The sequence below is a fragment of the Condylura cristata genome, unplaced genomic scaffold (assembly GCF_000260355.1).
Source record: "Condylura cristata isolate star-nosed mole 26May11 unplaced genomic scaffold, ConCri1.0 scaffold00010, whole genome shotgun sequence".
NCBI classification, from domain to species: Eukaryota; Metazoa; Chordata; class Mammalia; order Eulipotyphla; family Talpidae; genus Condylura; species Condylura cristata.
The window spans coordinates 5,783,338-5,798,435 of NW_004567111.1; the positions used below are offsets into that span (position 1 = coordinate 5,783,338).

The 15,098-nt window shown below is 45.4% G+C and overlaps 1 protein-coding gene across 3 annotated transcripts in view; it reads left to right on the forward strand.

Moving 5' to 3' along the window:
- DOCK9 (dedicator of cytokinesis 9) overlaps window positions 1-15,098 on the forward strand; it is a 185,468-nt gene that overhangs the window by 156,223 nt on the left and 14,147 nt on the right. For 2 of the 3 annotated variants that reach the window (XM_012723213.1, XM_012723212.1), the window contains 6 exons: window positions 366-472; window positions 10,628-10,750; window positions 11,515-11,628; window positions 11,828-11,833; window positions 12,282-12,317; window positions 13,091-13,237. In XM_012723213.1, coding sequence (XP_012578667.1) covers window positions 366-472; window positions 10,628-10,750; window positions 11,515-11,628; window positions 11,828-11,833; window positions 12,282-12,317; window positions 13,091-13,237 — 533 coding nt within the window. The remainder of the gene's footprint in view (window positions 1-365; window positions 473-10,627; window positions 10,751-11,514; window positions 11,629-11,827; window positions 11,834-12,281; window positions 12,318-13,090; window positions 13,238-15,098) is intronic. The other variant, XM_012723211.1, reaches the window with a different exon arrangement.

Sequence of the window (15,098 nt, forward strand, 5' to 3'; positions counted from 1 at the left end):
GATCCTCTCTTTCTCTCTGATGGACCTTTCCGTGGTCTCCCAGCCCAGGTCATCTTAGCAAGTCAAGTGATCTCTCCTTTGCTATTTTTCTGTTCACTGGATTTGGTCTCTTTTTGATCCAGTCTGTTTCATACTTGCAGACACTTTCATAAAAGTGGGTGAAAAACAAAAAGGGGTGAGGAAGACAGAGCGCCAGGGAGGTGCAGGTCAGACGTGAAGACACAGAGGCACTCCTGGCAGCTGTGGGAACACCAGCCGTGCCGGATTCTGCCGCCATTGTGCCGCTCAACACTGAGCCTCGGGGCAGGAGGCGGCCCCAGCCCCGTCCAGCCAGGCCCACACTGACTCTGCTCTCCCGCCCCCAGGTATGTTCAGACAAGGATGCTCGGCCTTCAGGGTGGTCACCCCCAACATAGACGAGGAGGCCTCCATGATGGAGGACGTGGGGATGCAGGATGTCCACTTCAACGAGGTGAGTGCCCGCGGCCAGGGCTTCCTCCGCTCGAGGCTCCAGACCCTGCAGGTGGCTCTGCCAGTGCAACCGCCAAAGGCTGGTGGACGGACTGTCACGGCTCCCCGTGGCGGCGGACCCAGGCAGCAAGGGCGGCAGCCGCTGTCGCTCTCGCTCTCGGCTGTCCGCAGTGGCCCGAGGGGACAGAGCCTGTGTGTTGAACACATAGTTTCTTGTTCTTTCCAGCAAGTAATTTCTCAGATTCACTGGTTTTATTGCTACTTTAACCTATTGTGTTTGGTTTTTTTTTGGCATAGAACTGGGTGTAGTCCAGAGGTGTGGGGGGGCCAGGGGTGGGGTTCAGGGAGGGAGAGTCAGAGGATTCATCAGAGACAGAGTGGGGAGCAGAACAGGCAGATCGACACAGCACACTGCTGAGGGGAGCAGCGGGGTTCAGGAGAGGTCTGCCGCGCCACGTGGGTCACTGCTGGCCGGAATCCAACTCAGGCCATAGCGGTGATAGTGCTGAGACTTAACCCCTAGGCCACCGGGGAAGCCCCAACCTAGTTCTTAAATCAGTGTCTCTGACACTGGACTTCTCACCCCATGGCCAAATAGTTCAACTGTGACAACCCTACCGTGTGGCCACATAACTAGAGTTTTGGTCTAAAACTGGGACTGCAAGCAAACGGCGCTCCCCGAATGCACTCCCTGGATTTTTACTTCCGTGAGCATCTTCCAGAAGGGTTTTCATGCTTGGCTGCCTTCTTTCCTCTCAGGGCAGAAGGAGAAAGCTTATTAACTCTGCTCACCTAAGGAAAAATGACGTGGTCTGTTTCTTAGTGCAGAGAGAAAGGAGTAAAGACCTTGTGTCTCGGTTCTTCTTGTTTTGATGTGGAGCTAGTGCGCTTTCTACCATAAACGAGCATCCCAAATGGTGTTAGCCAGACCATAAGTCACTGATTCTCATACTGTGGTCCCTGGGGTTCCTGAGACCCACTGAGGAAGGCTTTGAGGGCCTCGATTTTCCAACTGAGCATCTATGTGAAGCTGGGTTTTCTTTGTATGCATCAACCATAAAAGGGTATCAAACAAACTGAGTGCCCAGTAGGTAAGATCAGATTTCTTCTATGATGTCAGACTAAAGTAAGAGCTTGTGCTATTTTCATTATCATATCATTGGCTTTGATGAGTAGTTTAACTAAATAAATAAATGAGTTTTGCATTGTGCTAATACTCCTTATATTGTAAAGATTGGGAAAAGCCACAGGCGAGAAAGGTCTGTTATTTTTACGATCCCTGAAAGCACCTTAAGCCCAACAAGCTTAAGAACCCTGGTCATAAATTGTCTAGTTGCAAAGGACCGTCAAAATTAAAATCTAAAATGAGAAAGGAGAGTGAATGTGTTGAGTGCATTTTTCCATCTCAATATCAAAACGCTTTTAAACACAATAAAGTTCTCTCGGCCTGAAGAAAAAGGCGCGTCAGTTGTGACGACTCTGAGGTCAGCAGTCTGTTCATCTGCAAGAGCCCGACAGGGGGAGCGTTGGCGCTTTACCCTGATGTGGGAAACCTTGTTCCCCAGGCCACAGGCCGTGTGCTCTTGGCTTTGACCTCCCTCGAAGCCAGTTTTGACGGGGCTTTTTCTCCCCTGAGGAGAAGTGCCCTGAGGCTTGAGTACCCAGTCTCCGTGTGCCATGCAGCCTTTATGTGGGGTTTGGTCAGCAAAGCCAGGATACTGCAGAGAGTGACAGGATCGGAAGCAGGTAGATCCCAGGGCCCCGTCTGCAGCCCTGATGCCATGAAGCTCCAGTTTGCTCATGGGATTCAAGGACAGGCTGGACTACTCAGGGACGAGGGCATCACCCTGCAGAACCCAGAGCCATTCCACTGCCTGCAGATGGCACCCCTCTGAGTAATGAGTGATCATGTGACAGGGCGCACTTCATCAGTTATTAGCTGGTTTTGCTTCACAAGTTGTAGCTTGAGTAGCAGATTGAAGAATCTGGAGTCCCCTCTGGGGCCAAAGTCTGTACCACAGTGTGTTTGAGACCCCTCCCTCATTACCATACCGCTGCTCCCGGAAGGAGAGGTGGCAATCAGGGATTGAAGAAAGTCTAAGAAAGGAGCTATTTCAGAAAGCTCAGGTGGGATTCAGGACTGTTGCCCTACCTTTGAGATTATGAGAGCTGGATTAGCACCCCTAAACCTGGGCCAAGGGAGGGGAGACACTACAATGTCTGACAGAGCCTTTATAGCTTTAAGGCTCCATCCTGACATGCTGGCAGGGAGGTAGCAAATGCATCGCCACCCTACTCCCCACTCTCCTGTGCTCCGGCCTCGTCTGGGCCTTCCCTTGGCCCGTCAGCCAGCAGCCAGGGAGCCCATTGTGTCGCCAGCCTTGCCGCCTCTCCTCTGAAGCAGAGAAGTGGGGAGGATGGTGTCGAGTGGGGCTCTGGAAAGGAAAGTGGGGAACGGCGTCCATCCTCAGTATGAGCCCAGTTGCTAATTGCCAGAAACAATATGCGCCGAGGTGCTTGTGTGTACAACTGCACAGGACTTGAGCCCAGCTGGGGCTGAACACCGGGCTGTTCTGCCCTCTGTGCTGAAACGGCCCTGGACATGGTCAGCTTCGTGCTGTCTTGCCCACATTTCTATGCTTCTGTTCATTTTGCTGTTTAAAGTAGCCCCAAACATAGCTGAGTGCTGCCCATGTCCCTGCAAATAAGGAGGCTTTGACATGCCTGTCGGAGAAAAACGCGCTTGTTCAAGGGTGAGGTCAAGTGCTTCAGGCCCCGAGCTCAGTGCTGATCAACCAACAGTGGACTAGATGTCTACTGCTAGATACAGATAAGACAAGGATGTGTGTGTACAGATGCATTGATGCAAATTTTGAAAACAGAGGCTCTTGGGGACCTAATGCCCCCAGCATGTCCCACAGAAGTAGAGGTTCTGGGTCACTGATTCAGTGTGATGACCATGAATGAGGAGAATCAGCTATCTGGCACATTCACCAGGCCAGTTCTGGCTTCAGTCAGCCAAATTGTTTCTATTCAGAAACAACTGCCAGTGACATAAAATGTTCACAACTGTAAAACATCCCAGAGACGGAGATGTTAAGAGAAGGTACTGGATGCTTCCTCTGTTTATATCTCTCCATGCTTGGTTATTGACATGCTCCTATACAGTCCTCTGCCACCCACTTTTTCCTAAGGATAATCTTGGAACCGTAGAAGCTTTAGTCACCCCCTCCTTAAGTGCAGAAGTTATGTTCCAAGACCCCCCGTGATGCCTGAAATCATGGATAGTAGTACCCAACTCTCTCTGTGCTGTCTACGTACGGGCACACCTGTGATAAAGCTTAATTTATACATTGGTTGTAGTAAGAGATCGTCAACAGCAAATAATAAACTAGAACAACTATAACAATATACTGTAATACAAGTTACATGCGTGTGTCCTCCTCCCTACCCCCCAGCCCATCTCTCAAAATATCTTATTGTGTGTAACCTGGTTGACCTTTGGATAGCTGAAATCACAGAAGTCAAAGCTACAGATAATGGGCACCATTGTGTCCTCATCATAATGATTCTCCAAAACAATAGTAGTAGTGAGCAAAGAACGTGGCCCACAGGGCTGTCTAACTACGCTGCCCTGACTCATACCAGGACATACGGCCCTGCTTCATATTGCAAGGATTTAGTGAGCTTCCTGGGCACTGAGCTAAGGGCTGGACATTGGAGGGTGCTCAAGACAGGGCCCCAGCCCTTGCAAACAAGGAAGTCCATGCTGCTGTCTTCCCGCTGAGGAGAAACACCGCAACCATGGGTCCTAGGAACTAGACTCTGAACGGGAAGTAGTCTGAGTTCTTTGGGATCTGGAAATGTCTGTTCTCACATGTGTTGGCTCATCCCATAATCTAGTTGTTTGCTTGATGCTCACTTGGGGAGATGAAAGTGATGTGCCTTTCTTGGGACGCTTCATCTCAGACAATAGCCCTCAAACTTCAGGGTGCTAGGAAATTTCTCAGATTTCTATTACAAAGATAGGTTGGTTTCTTTCCCTCCATCCCCAGATTCTCTTTGTGGGGGTGGGGGGGACGAGCTCTCAGGTGATCTGAATTGTGGCAAGCATTCCAGGTGATTATTTTGACCCCAGATGTCTTCCAGCTGTCTCTTAAGAAGCAGTAATTTCTGTGGCAACCTGAATTAGGCTTTCATGTGACAATCTGCCATCCCCTGGCCCAGATGAAATATTCACAGTTACCCTCAAAGGGTAGCTAACAGACAATGTCCAGCTAAAGTTAAATTAAATCGGTCCATCCAAAGAGAGAACCCAGGGCACTTGTATGAAAAGTGCTCAAACATCCTACGCAGACAGGTGTATTCACGCACACCCGGGCACACAAGAGCTTTTGTGTGCAGCCACCACGGCAGGTGTTCAGTGCCTTCCATTGCATCACAGAGTGGGACAGTCTGTCACCCTGGAAGCCACTTCCTCAGTGGCTTATGAGGTGAGTGTATTGAGCTCTTTTTAAGACTAGTCTAATGCTGTGAATTACATAGACCCCGGCTGCATCAGGTGCATCGAGGGTGGGTTTGTTTTATTTGCCTTTCCCAACTGGTAATTACAGTTCTTTGCATTTGTCGACAACTTAGGAAGGAGTATTTTGGCATTTGCTTTTTAAACCAGGTGGTAAAACCGCCAGACTTCCTGTGTGATGGGCTGTCATGCCCAGCATTAGCTGGCTGCTGTCTGGATTGCTTCTGCTTTTTAGATGCAATGATTGCTGAACTTCAGAGCAAATTGGTATGTGGGCTTTCTCCTGAGACTATAAGGCATATGTGCCCAGGTGTTCAGTGACAGTGTGATGACTTCGTTTTTCCGGCTCTTCACAGGACTGACGTAATATTGACATATGGTCTCTCTAACTTAGCTCCCTGTGATCGCTATTTCTATTTAGAGAATTGTTATTGGATGCACCGCTTGTAAATGTTTTAGAGCTGACAAAGCTTACCGAAGCTAACATTCAGTAATCCATACAGCCATTTTTAGTTGGTTATTGGATAAAATCTGTATGGACTCTGCTCTCCATCATACACATTACCATTTCATGAAAAATAAGGGATACACTACGGAATCAGAAAAAAGGAAATTTCCAGTAGCATGTACATGTTAATTGTGTGTCACTTCCTAATCCTTCCTTTTTATCTCCTAATTCTTGATTGCCATCAAACTGTGATACTTATTTCATAGCTATTTAGCAAGCTTTATTCACTGTATCAAAGTTTCCCACTTTCCAGTCATCCCGGAGCATTTTCTTAAAGTCCATATTTTTGGTACCAAGTATGACAGCTGTCTATGGTACCGATGAGCTACTTTGAATTTAGGTTCTTTTTTTTTTTAATGTCCTACAGGTTTCTAACCTGACAAATAAGAGAAAACAGTATTCAAACCTCCCAACTCGGAGCTTTTGGCCCAGAGGATGACCCATGCCCTCTGTTGATAAATACTCATTAATTCACTCAATCTAGGACCATTTAACATCTACCTGAAAGCCAGGTGTACACAGGTACCTCACATGGAGACCCAAAGCCTTGTTCAGCCCAAATAGCGCCTTGTCAGATGACACGCCACAGCTTATTGCTGTGGTGTATACTGCTCACCTTCACGTTTTCATGTCTCATACAGTTACCTACTCTTACTTATTACTTGCCTACTTTTGACTAGAAAGCTCCGGAGGTACCAGCTCAGCGTCTGTTCAGCCCTCCGCACTCCCCACACGCATCCCTTGCTCCTGATTCAGCTTTCAGACTGCAGTCCCCAGCTTCCTGTCAGTCCCCCCACGCCTTCTCTCCAGTGCCTGTGCCATGCTCCCCCTCCGGCACTGTCCCCCTTCTCTGCCTTCCCATTTCCACTCCCACCTGTCGCCTCTGCCTGACTTCTGATCATTTTAAAACTCAGTTGTCACTTCCTGCAACCTCCGTGGCCCCCTTTCCTTCGTCACAGGGTGGGCGCTCTCCTCTCTGCACCCTGAGTCCCTGCGTGTTGGTTGGCCATTGCTTCCATCTCTGTGGACAGTCCACACTGGCCTCTCAGCACTCATGCAGGAACCCCGTGGCCACCATGAAGTCATTCTGTCCCTGGGGCATTGTCAGAGTGTCTCCCCTGCGACTTGCAGCTGGGATGTGCATTTGAACACTCCATGGTAACAACACACACCTTCCATCTCTTCCAGTGGCCGCCATGAGTCTCTAGAACATCCATCCTAGCTGCTCCGAAAGATAAACCTGTGTGTCTGTGAGGGCCTCCTCCTGAAAGCAGATTTCATGAATGCCCCTTCACTTAATGGGCCATGCAAAACCTGACCACATTTTGGGGGGAAAAACCTACTGAGCATTTTTATAAATTCCAGAAAGTTACTCACGTAGATCTGTTTTATCACATCTATTATATGCATCTTGCCTGTAATAGACGTTTGGCAAAGTTGTCTGAACAGGTCAATTTTAAGAGTCAGTGATGTGGTAATGGTGATGCAGTTATAACTTTTATCACTTTTGGGGAGTCTTTCCAATTTTCTATGAGATTGCATTCAAATTACCCCAGGTTCTTACTGTGCTGTAGTTGCTTAGATATGGAGCTAAGATCTTTAGGTCTCTGTTCAACCACAGTAAACGGGGTGGCATCACTGTCATTTATGTGGGCCACACCACACAGCAGAACCAATGGTAGTTTTTTTAAAGATGTATTTATTTATGCATACAAAACTGGGGTATAGGCCAGAGGAACAGGAGGGTGAGAGGATTCACCAGAGATAGAGTGGGGAGCAGAACAGGCTGACTGATGAAGTCTACTGCTAAGGGGAGCAGCGGGGAGACAGGAGAGGTCTGCCACACCCTGTGGGTCACCCCTCTGGCTGGGGATCAAACTCGGTACTGCAGTGGCTGTGGATAGCTTCATAGTGCTATTGGGTCTGTAAGTTGTAGGCATTAGGCCTGTGGTGAAATATAATGCCAGTTATGAAAAACACAGGCTCCACCTTCTATTTATAGTTGATTGAAGGATCCAGACATATTGAAAAGCAACTCTAAAAGTCTTGAAAAATGTGTATTAACAAACTGAATCTAACAGTATGTAAAAAGTAGAAATGCATCGTCACCAGGTGGCGTGTCATGGGAATGGGCCTTGTCTCCACAGTGTAAAAGCCAGTGTGTAATTTACCACATTAATAAGAAAAGCCCTGTGACTCTCTCAGTAGATGCAGAAAAGTCATTTGAAAAAATTCAGCATCTATTTATGACCAAAAAAATAAAATAAACTAGAAGGGGAAACTTCTTCAAAAGAAAGTTCCTACATCCTGCCTGTCATTAAACTCAAAGATGAAAGACTCAGTGTTTTTTCCCTAACATTGGGAATAAGGCAAGAATGTCTGCTTTCACTGCTCCTGTTCATCATTGTTCTAGGTGCTAGCCAGTGCAGTGAGGAACAAAAAAAAGAAATGAAACTGTCTCTTTTCCCAAAAGACAGTTGTCTTTCATGACAGAGAAAAGGCTAAGGAATTTACAGAAGATGCTGCTAAGGGAACTTACCAAGATCACCTTAGAAGACCATCAGTCAGCCTCGTTCCCATTTAAAGATTCTTATACCAGGGCTGTATATTGTTTATAATTACTATATAATTCTTATGAGCTAATATGCTGACTGAATTTCATTCTGATTCGAAGAAAACACTTTCTTTGGGAGGAAAAATCAAGATGTACAGACAGTACTTATTTATAAAAGCATCAAAGTCCCAAGAAAACCTCAGTGTCACTCTGTAGATCTCAGTTAAAATCTACAAAACAATGAAGAAATCAAACAAAACCTAAATAAATAGCACAGCTGATTCAACATTATTAAGATGTCCTTTCTTCCCAGGCTGATTTATAGAGTTGAAGCATCCCTGATCAAACTCCCATTTGAAATTTGGTAGAAATTGACATATTCGTTCTAACATTTACATAGAAAAGCAAAGGAACTAGACGAGCCAAACAGTTTTAACAAACTTGGAAGCATATCACCTGATTTCAAGATTATTACAAAGCAGTGGTTCCCAACTGGGAGCAATCTTACCTCTGCCCCTCCCCCAGGGATATTTGGTGTGTCTGGAAATTTCTCTTTAGTGTCAAGCTGGAGAGAAGGGGAAGGGAGATACCACCGCTATGCTGGCATCTCGTGGACAGAGGAGAGCAACGGTCAACAGTCCACAGTGGCAGGACAGCCCCAGAACAAAGAGCTTCCTGACCCAGAATGTCATTACTGTCTCCGTGGACAAATTCTTCTGCAGAGCTCTGTAACGATTAAGACACAGGATGAACAGAACAAATGAGAGCAGTTAGAAATAGTCCCTGGCACATATGGTCAGTTAATTTTTGACAAAGGATGAAAGGCAACTCAGTGGACAAAAAATAGTCTTAATAGCTTTGGGACAATTGGGCATTCGTATGGAAAAGCTTAAAAGAACATTGACCTGTATTTGAGTATGTTATACTATAATCAAAAGTAACCCCGGGGATCATAGACTTCAATGTAGAACTATAGTACTTCTGGGGGAAAGAAGAGGAGGAAATTCTTGTGGGTTTGGGTTAAATAAAGAATTCTTACATATTAAAAAAAAAGGCACAAAACCCACGGGGATTACAAGCGAGATGGAAAAAAAAATGTGCAAAATGATGTAAAAATAAACTTTGTAATAAAAAAAAAGTTAAAAAAATAAATAAAATAAAAATAAATAAATAAAAAAGATTAAAAAAAATTAAAAAATTTTAAAAAAGGCACAATCTGGGAAATAAAAACTTGATAAATTAGACTTTATCAAAGTTAAAAACATCTGCTTTTCCAAAGAAAATCCAGAGACGCACTACAGAGTGGGAGAAAATTACAAATCAGATGTGTGACAGAGGTCTTTAATGCAAAATATATAAAGAACGCTCGAAACCCAATCGTAAGAAAATAACCTCGCAGAAAAATGAGCAAAAATTTTGAATAGATTTCACTGAAACTCTACAGAAGACGGATACACACAGAACCAGATTGCTCACTATCATTAATTAAACACCACTCAGATGGGCGCACACGAAGATTCAGGAGATTGATCCCAGCAGCCTGAACATTTAACTGAGTTATCAATGATGCAGTTGCTCTGGGCGGGAGGGGACGCTCCATTGGTACTGAGACAGCACCCCACACTCGGCCCCAGCCAAGCTACCTGCTGCCTCTCTGGGCTGTAACCTGGTGAGAGCAGATCTCAGACCCACGTCCAAGCCACTGCCCGAAAATTCCTCCCATGTCTAGTTCAGGCCGTGTGTGCAGCAGTGATGAAGCATGACTTAGCCAAGAAGTAAATTTGTGCTGACTAGTCCAGACTAGACGCTCATGCCCCTGCCTTTGAGTCGGGGTAGGGATTGCTTCCTCTGACGTTCAAGGGCTTTCCCGAAGGCACAGTGACTACCCCGAAGGTAGCGATTCCCAAGGAAGGTGTTGGTGCCTCTGCCACATGCAAACACGAAATTGCTCTGAGATTTTTTTTTTTAATATTTATTTATTGATGCATACAGAACTGGGGTACAGGGGGTGAGCGGATTCACAGAGACAGAGTGGGGAGCAGAACAGGCAGATGGACTGAACTACACTGCTGAGGTCTGCCGCCATGTGGGTCACCTCCCTGGCTGGGGATCCAGCCATTGGTGCTGCAGTGGCTGCGATAGCTTCATAGTGCTGTGCTTTAACCCCTTGCGCCACCAGGGAGGGCCGCTCTGAGATGAATTTTAAAATGTGGGTGGACGTCGTCCTTAGTGACTCCATGTCTCCACGTCGTTGTTGTCCTTCAGAAAAGAAAAAGACATTTCTACATTATGTTTATAAGAACAGAACTATAACAAAAGCTCAGAGTCTACGCGAACATGCTCAGTGGCAGTCTTTCCCGTGCAATTAAGCAATTACAGCATCTCGCTCCATTTCCGGTTGAGAAAATGGTGCCTTAAGGAAGAACGCCATGGTGAGCTGTACCAGGCATGGAAGTGGGAGTTAACAATACTACCCCCTCGGTGTCTTAACCAGCTATTCGCCTGCAAGGATGCAGTGCCATGCTCCCCCGTAACCCTGTTTTCTGGCCGGTTGGGCCCCCTTTCTGCCCAGGATGTGCTCATGGAGCTGCTGGAACAGTGCGCGGACGGGCTCTGGAAGGCGGAGCGCTACGAGCTGATCGCGGACATCTACAGGCTCATCATCCCCATTTATGAGAAGCGCAGGGACTTCGAGGTATCTAAGTGGGTTTGTTTCTCCCTGTTCCAAGGAACAATGAACTGACACACCCCAGACCTTCTTGTCTGCAAAGAGAACAAGCAGTCTGGGATCAGTGGGGAGCGGGATCCCAAGCCTTCCACCCTCCAATCTTCCATGCTAGTGGGCCCCACCCCAGAGCCATCACACAGGGCCCACTGCCCCCAGCTGTAGGCAGACCTCTCAGCCCTAACTAGAGCTGGCTGTTCAGCCCTGGGAAAGAGGTTGTCTGATTTCTTTTCACCTCTCAAATGCAGTAGGAAGAACCAGTGCTTCACGTGGCATCATAAGACTGTATCATGCCTGACACTTCATGTCCACTGCAAAACAGGATTTGCTTAGGCGGTGTGAACACCTGGTGGGCCCCAGTAGGCAAGATGCCTTCTGGGGAGGAAGCATGACACTACAGAGGTGATGGCTGTCAGCCCAGTTCTGCAGTCAAAATACAGTGCTGATCCGGGACTAGGGTGATGGCACAGGGGTGATTTGGTGATGGGAAACCCGTGGGGATTACAATTGAGATGAAAAAAAAATGTGCAAAATGATGTAAAAATAAACTTTTTAATAAAAAAAAAATTTAATGGAATGATGCACAAAAAAAAAAAAAATACAGTGCTGATCTTGAACTATCTGCTGAACTGCTTGAACTATCCAAGCAGTTTTCACCTAAATGAGCTCATGTAATTGTTACTGCAAAACACTAGTTGCGAGTGAGAGGAAACGGGCTTTGTTCTACTTTCCAGAGGCTGGCCCACCTGTATGACACCCTCCACCGGGCCTACAGCAAGGTGACCGAGGTCATGCACTCGGGTCGCAGGCTTCTGGGCACGTACTTCCGAGTGGCCTTCTTCGGTCAGGTGAGCCTCCCTCTGGCCCGCAGCTTGTCCTGAGGTCTTTTTTTTTTTAAACTATAATGGTTGTATTTTGTCAAGTTTCTATTCTCTATAAATGCTAATTTGATGAATTTGTCATATTTCTTATGATTCTGATCTTCCTCAGTAGTAAACTTTCTGCTTTTTTTCTTTCTTCCTGTCTTTTCTTTATTACTTTCTTAAGGCAGCGGTAAGTTCTCCCTCCGTAAGACATTCTTAGTGGCCTCTTTGGTTACCTCAGTGTGGTGGGCAAGTTTCCTTTTCAAGTTGTATGTGTATCTGTCCAGTCATTACCAGCTCCAAAAATTAACATTTTATTCCATTTACAGAAATAAATCATCTTTTTTATACATCTAGACTGCATGTTTTAAACCAATATTAAAAGTCTCTCTGATTTTCTTTGTCCCTATGCCTCTTTATCTATTGTAATATAGAAGCTCCACATGCTCATTTTCCATTGTAATAGTTCAGAAACCCTAGATGAAAAAATTCATTGAAATTTAACTGAAAGTTTAACCTCCAAGTCTCTAACATGATTAGATGGATAAATTATAATCCATTTACTTAGGGTGTGTGGTTTTCTATGAGCATTATATAACCTTCAATTTATTCTGTTATTGTCTTTTATAACTTTGTAGCAATACCAGTTTACAGACAGTGAAACAGATGTGGAGGTAATTACAGTAAATGCTTAAAAAGCAAGTAATGTAGTAAAATGACTGCATTTAAAATCCTAGTTTGATGTGGGTGTTTTTTATTTCATGTTAGCCTGCATTTTTAGATACTGTTTTTGTACTGCTTTCTTTCTTTTTCAATGAGAAACATTTTTTTAATTTATTTCAAATATTAACCCAAATCTGAACTTTTAAAATTTCAACCTTTTTCACTTCCCATGCAATTTGAAGCCTTGTTGAATTTCAGACATGATTGCTTCCAAAACAAGTGAAACTATTTTCTGATATTGTAGTGTTTTCCCAAATGCAAAGCAAAGTAGAATGTACCCAAACATTACATTACTTTTGCTGAGCTCACTCCAGACCTGGGTGCTCCAGTTTACGCTGTAAAATCCTGTGTAAATGGGAGTGGTCAGGAGTGGGGACATGTCGGCTTGCGTTTCTGAGACCAGCAGAGAACAGGCTGCCTAGTCCTGTTGTCATAAGTTTTACTTCTTGGGAATGTGAAACAGGCTTGAATTCATTTCACTCAACACTTAATGACAGCATTCTTGAATGAGTTTGCAATTTTGTGTTTTTTCTTTATCTCTGCACCCAGACATCACATTATTATCATTTTTCTTTCTATGTGGAAAGCCTGTTTAAGTAGGATTTCATTTTAGAATCATTCCCTTTTTTTTTTTTTTTTAACCCTTATAATAAAAGAATCCTTCCTGGTAGTTAGCCTTGCATTTAAGTTTTGAGTATACCTCTAACTGTGCTTTATGTCACAGGGATTCTTTGAAGATGAAGATGGAAAGGAGTACATTTATAAAGAACCCAAACTCACGCCTTTGTCAGAAATTTCTCAGAGACTCCTTAAACTTTACTCAGCTAAATTTGGTTCTGAGAATGTCAAAATGATACAGGATTCTGGCAAGGTATGACTATGTTGGGAAATGTTTCACCATAATAGAATAATGTTCTGATTGTATGATTGATCATATATATTCATAAATTATATATAGAAGTATGTGTATATATATGTGTGTATATATGTATATAATTAAGTAAGAGTGGTTGACCTTGAGTGATTTATTTTCTTCTCCATCTTTCCAGGGAACCTACATTTAACCCACCTTTATTTCATAATTTTAAAAAGACATTCTTTTACAAAATAATTAACATTTGACAGGAAATAGTTTTAGTTCAAATAATTAGAAACAATGTAGGGTCTAGGCTTTTCTTGCCACATTTTGCCATGACAACACAGCCCTCTACCTGGATATTTCCTGAATTGCCAAATATAATCTGACTGGTGGTTGGGTGTTTAGACTGTTGGAGAGGCGACAGATCCAGGAACTGCCTGCTGGGTGGCACATCTGTAGGAGTGAGGTCTACTTGTACTTAGAGAGGCCATGAGTCTACACATTTTCCCATGTATGTATCTGTCACAGCATCATCAGGACATCTAGAAAGTTGGGTCCCCTTTGCTTCCCAAAAGCCAGGCCAAGACAGAACTCCTATTTGGTGTTAAAATTTCCCCTGGTGTTAAAATTTCCCCTCTCCAGCCCTCCCTGGTGGCGCAGTGGGTTAAAGCACAGCAAGAGAAGCTTAAGCCACTTCCACATGAGTTCGATCCCCGCCTGCCCCGGAGGAGTTCCACATGGCATGGCAGACCCCTCCTGACCCGCCCGCTGCTCCCCTCAGCAGTGTACTTGGTCGATCTGCCTGTTCTGCTCCCCACTTTGTCTCTGGTGAATCCTCTCACCCTCCGCATCTCTGGCCTGTACACCAGTTCTGTATGAATAAATAAATCTTAAAAAAAAAAATTTCCCCTCCTCCTCAGTTTAGGGCAGTGAAAAGTTCTACTTCAGTATAAGTCCATCATTTTGGAGGGTCTTTGGTTCCTTTTCTGTCTTAAACTTTGCTTTAGAGCACCTGGAGTCTCTCCTGCAGCCTCTTTGTTTTCTCACAGAATAAGCTTCCAGTTTCTAACAAGGAAAGGGTCAAGGTCTAACCCTCTGGTTCTGGTTGCAGGAGACTAGCTGGGGCGAAGGGGCCCACTCCTGCCTTCAGGGTTCCCCGCACGCCTGTGTTCAGCTCTGTACTTAGCCCTGCTTTCTGCTAAGACCGGCGACCCTTCTCCAGGGAGCAGTCTCTGCCCTTCCTGGGGGATTGGTACTCAGGCCCAGGGAGACTTTGAGCCATGTGCCTTGGTGTCTGCCCCTGACCTCTCCTGGAGCTAGCGCTGGTCCTCTCAGGGCATCAGACAACTTCTGTAACAGAAGACCACGTGGGTGTCATATAAATCACAGAAGTTTACTTCCCAGGTCCTGGAAGCTGTGACGTCTAAGATCAAGGTGCCAGCAGGTGGGCTATGTGGTGCGGTTTTTTCCTGCTGATTAATAAATGGCCATCGTCTCACTGTCCTCACGTGGTGAAGCATGCCAGCTTGCCCCTTGGGGGGATTCTACCGTCATAACCTAGTCACCTCCAAACACCTAATACCATCCCTTTGGGGGCTAAGATTTGCACACTTGAATTTGGGGACATAGACATGCAGTCTAGAATGTCACAGGCTTCTGCAGGACGACTGGCTGGCTGTTACCCTTCTCTGTGGGAACCTGGCACAGAGCCCTGTCACCTCCGCCATATCAGGTGGCACTCCTCTGTACACCTGCCTTCCAGAAATCCATTAAAATCTCCCACTCACTGCTATCTTCTGTCCTCTTCCAGGTCCTTTCCAGTTAGTTCTGTATGTCATTTTAACAGAGTTGAATGGCTCAGAAAGTGCAGCAC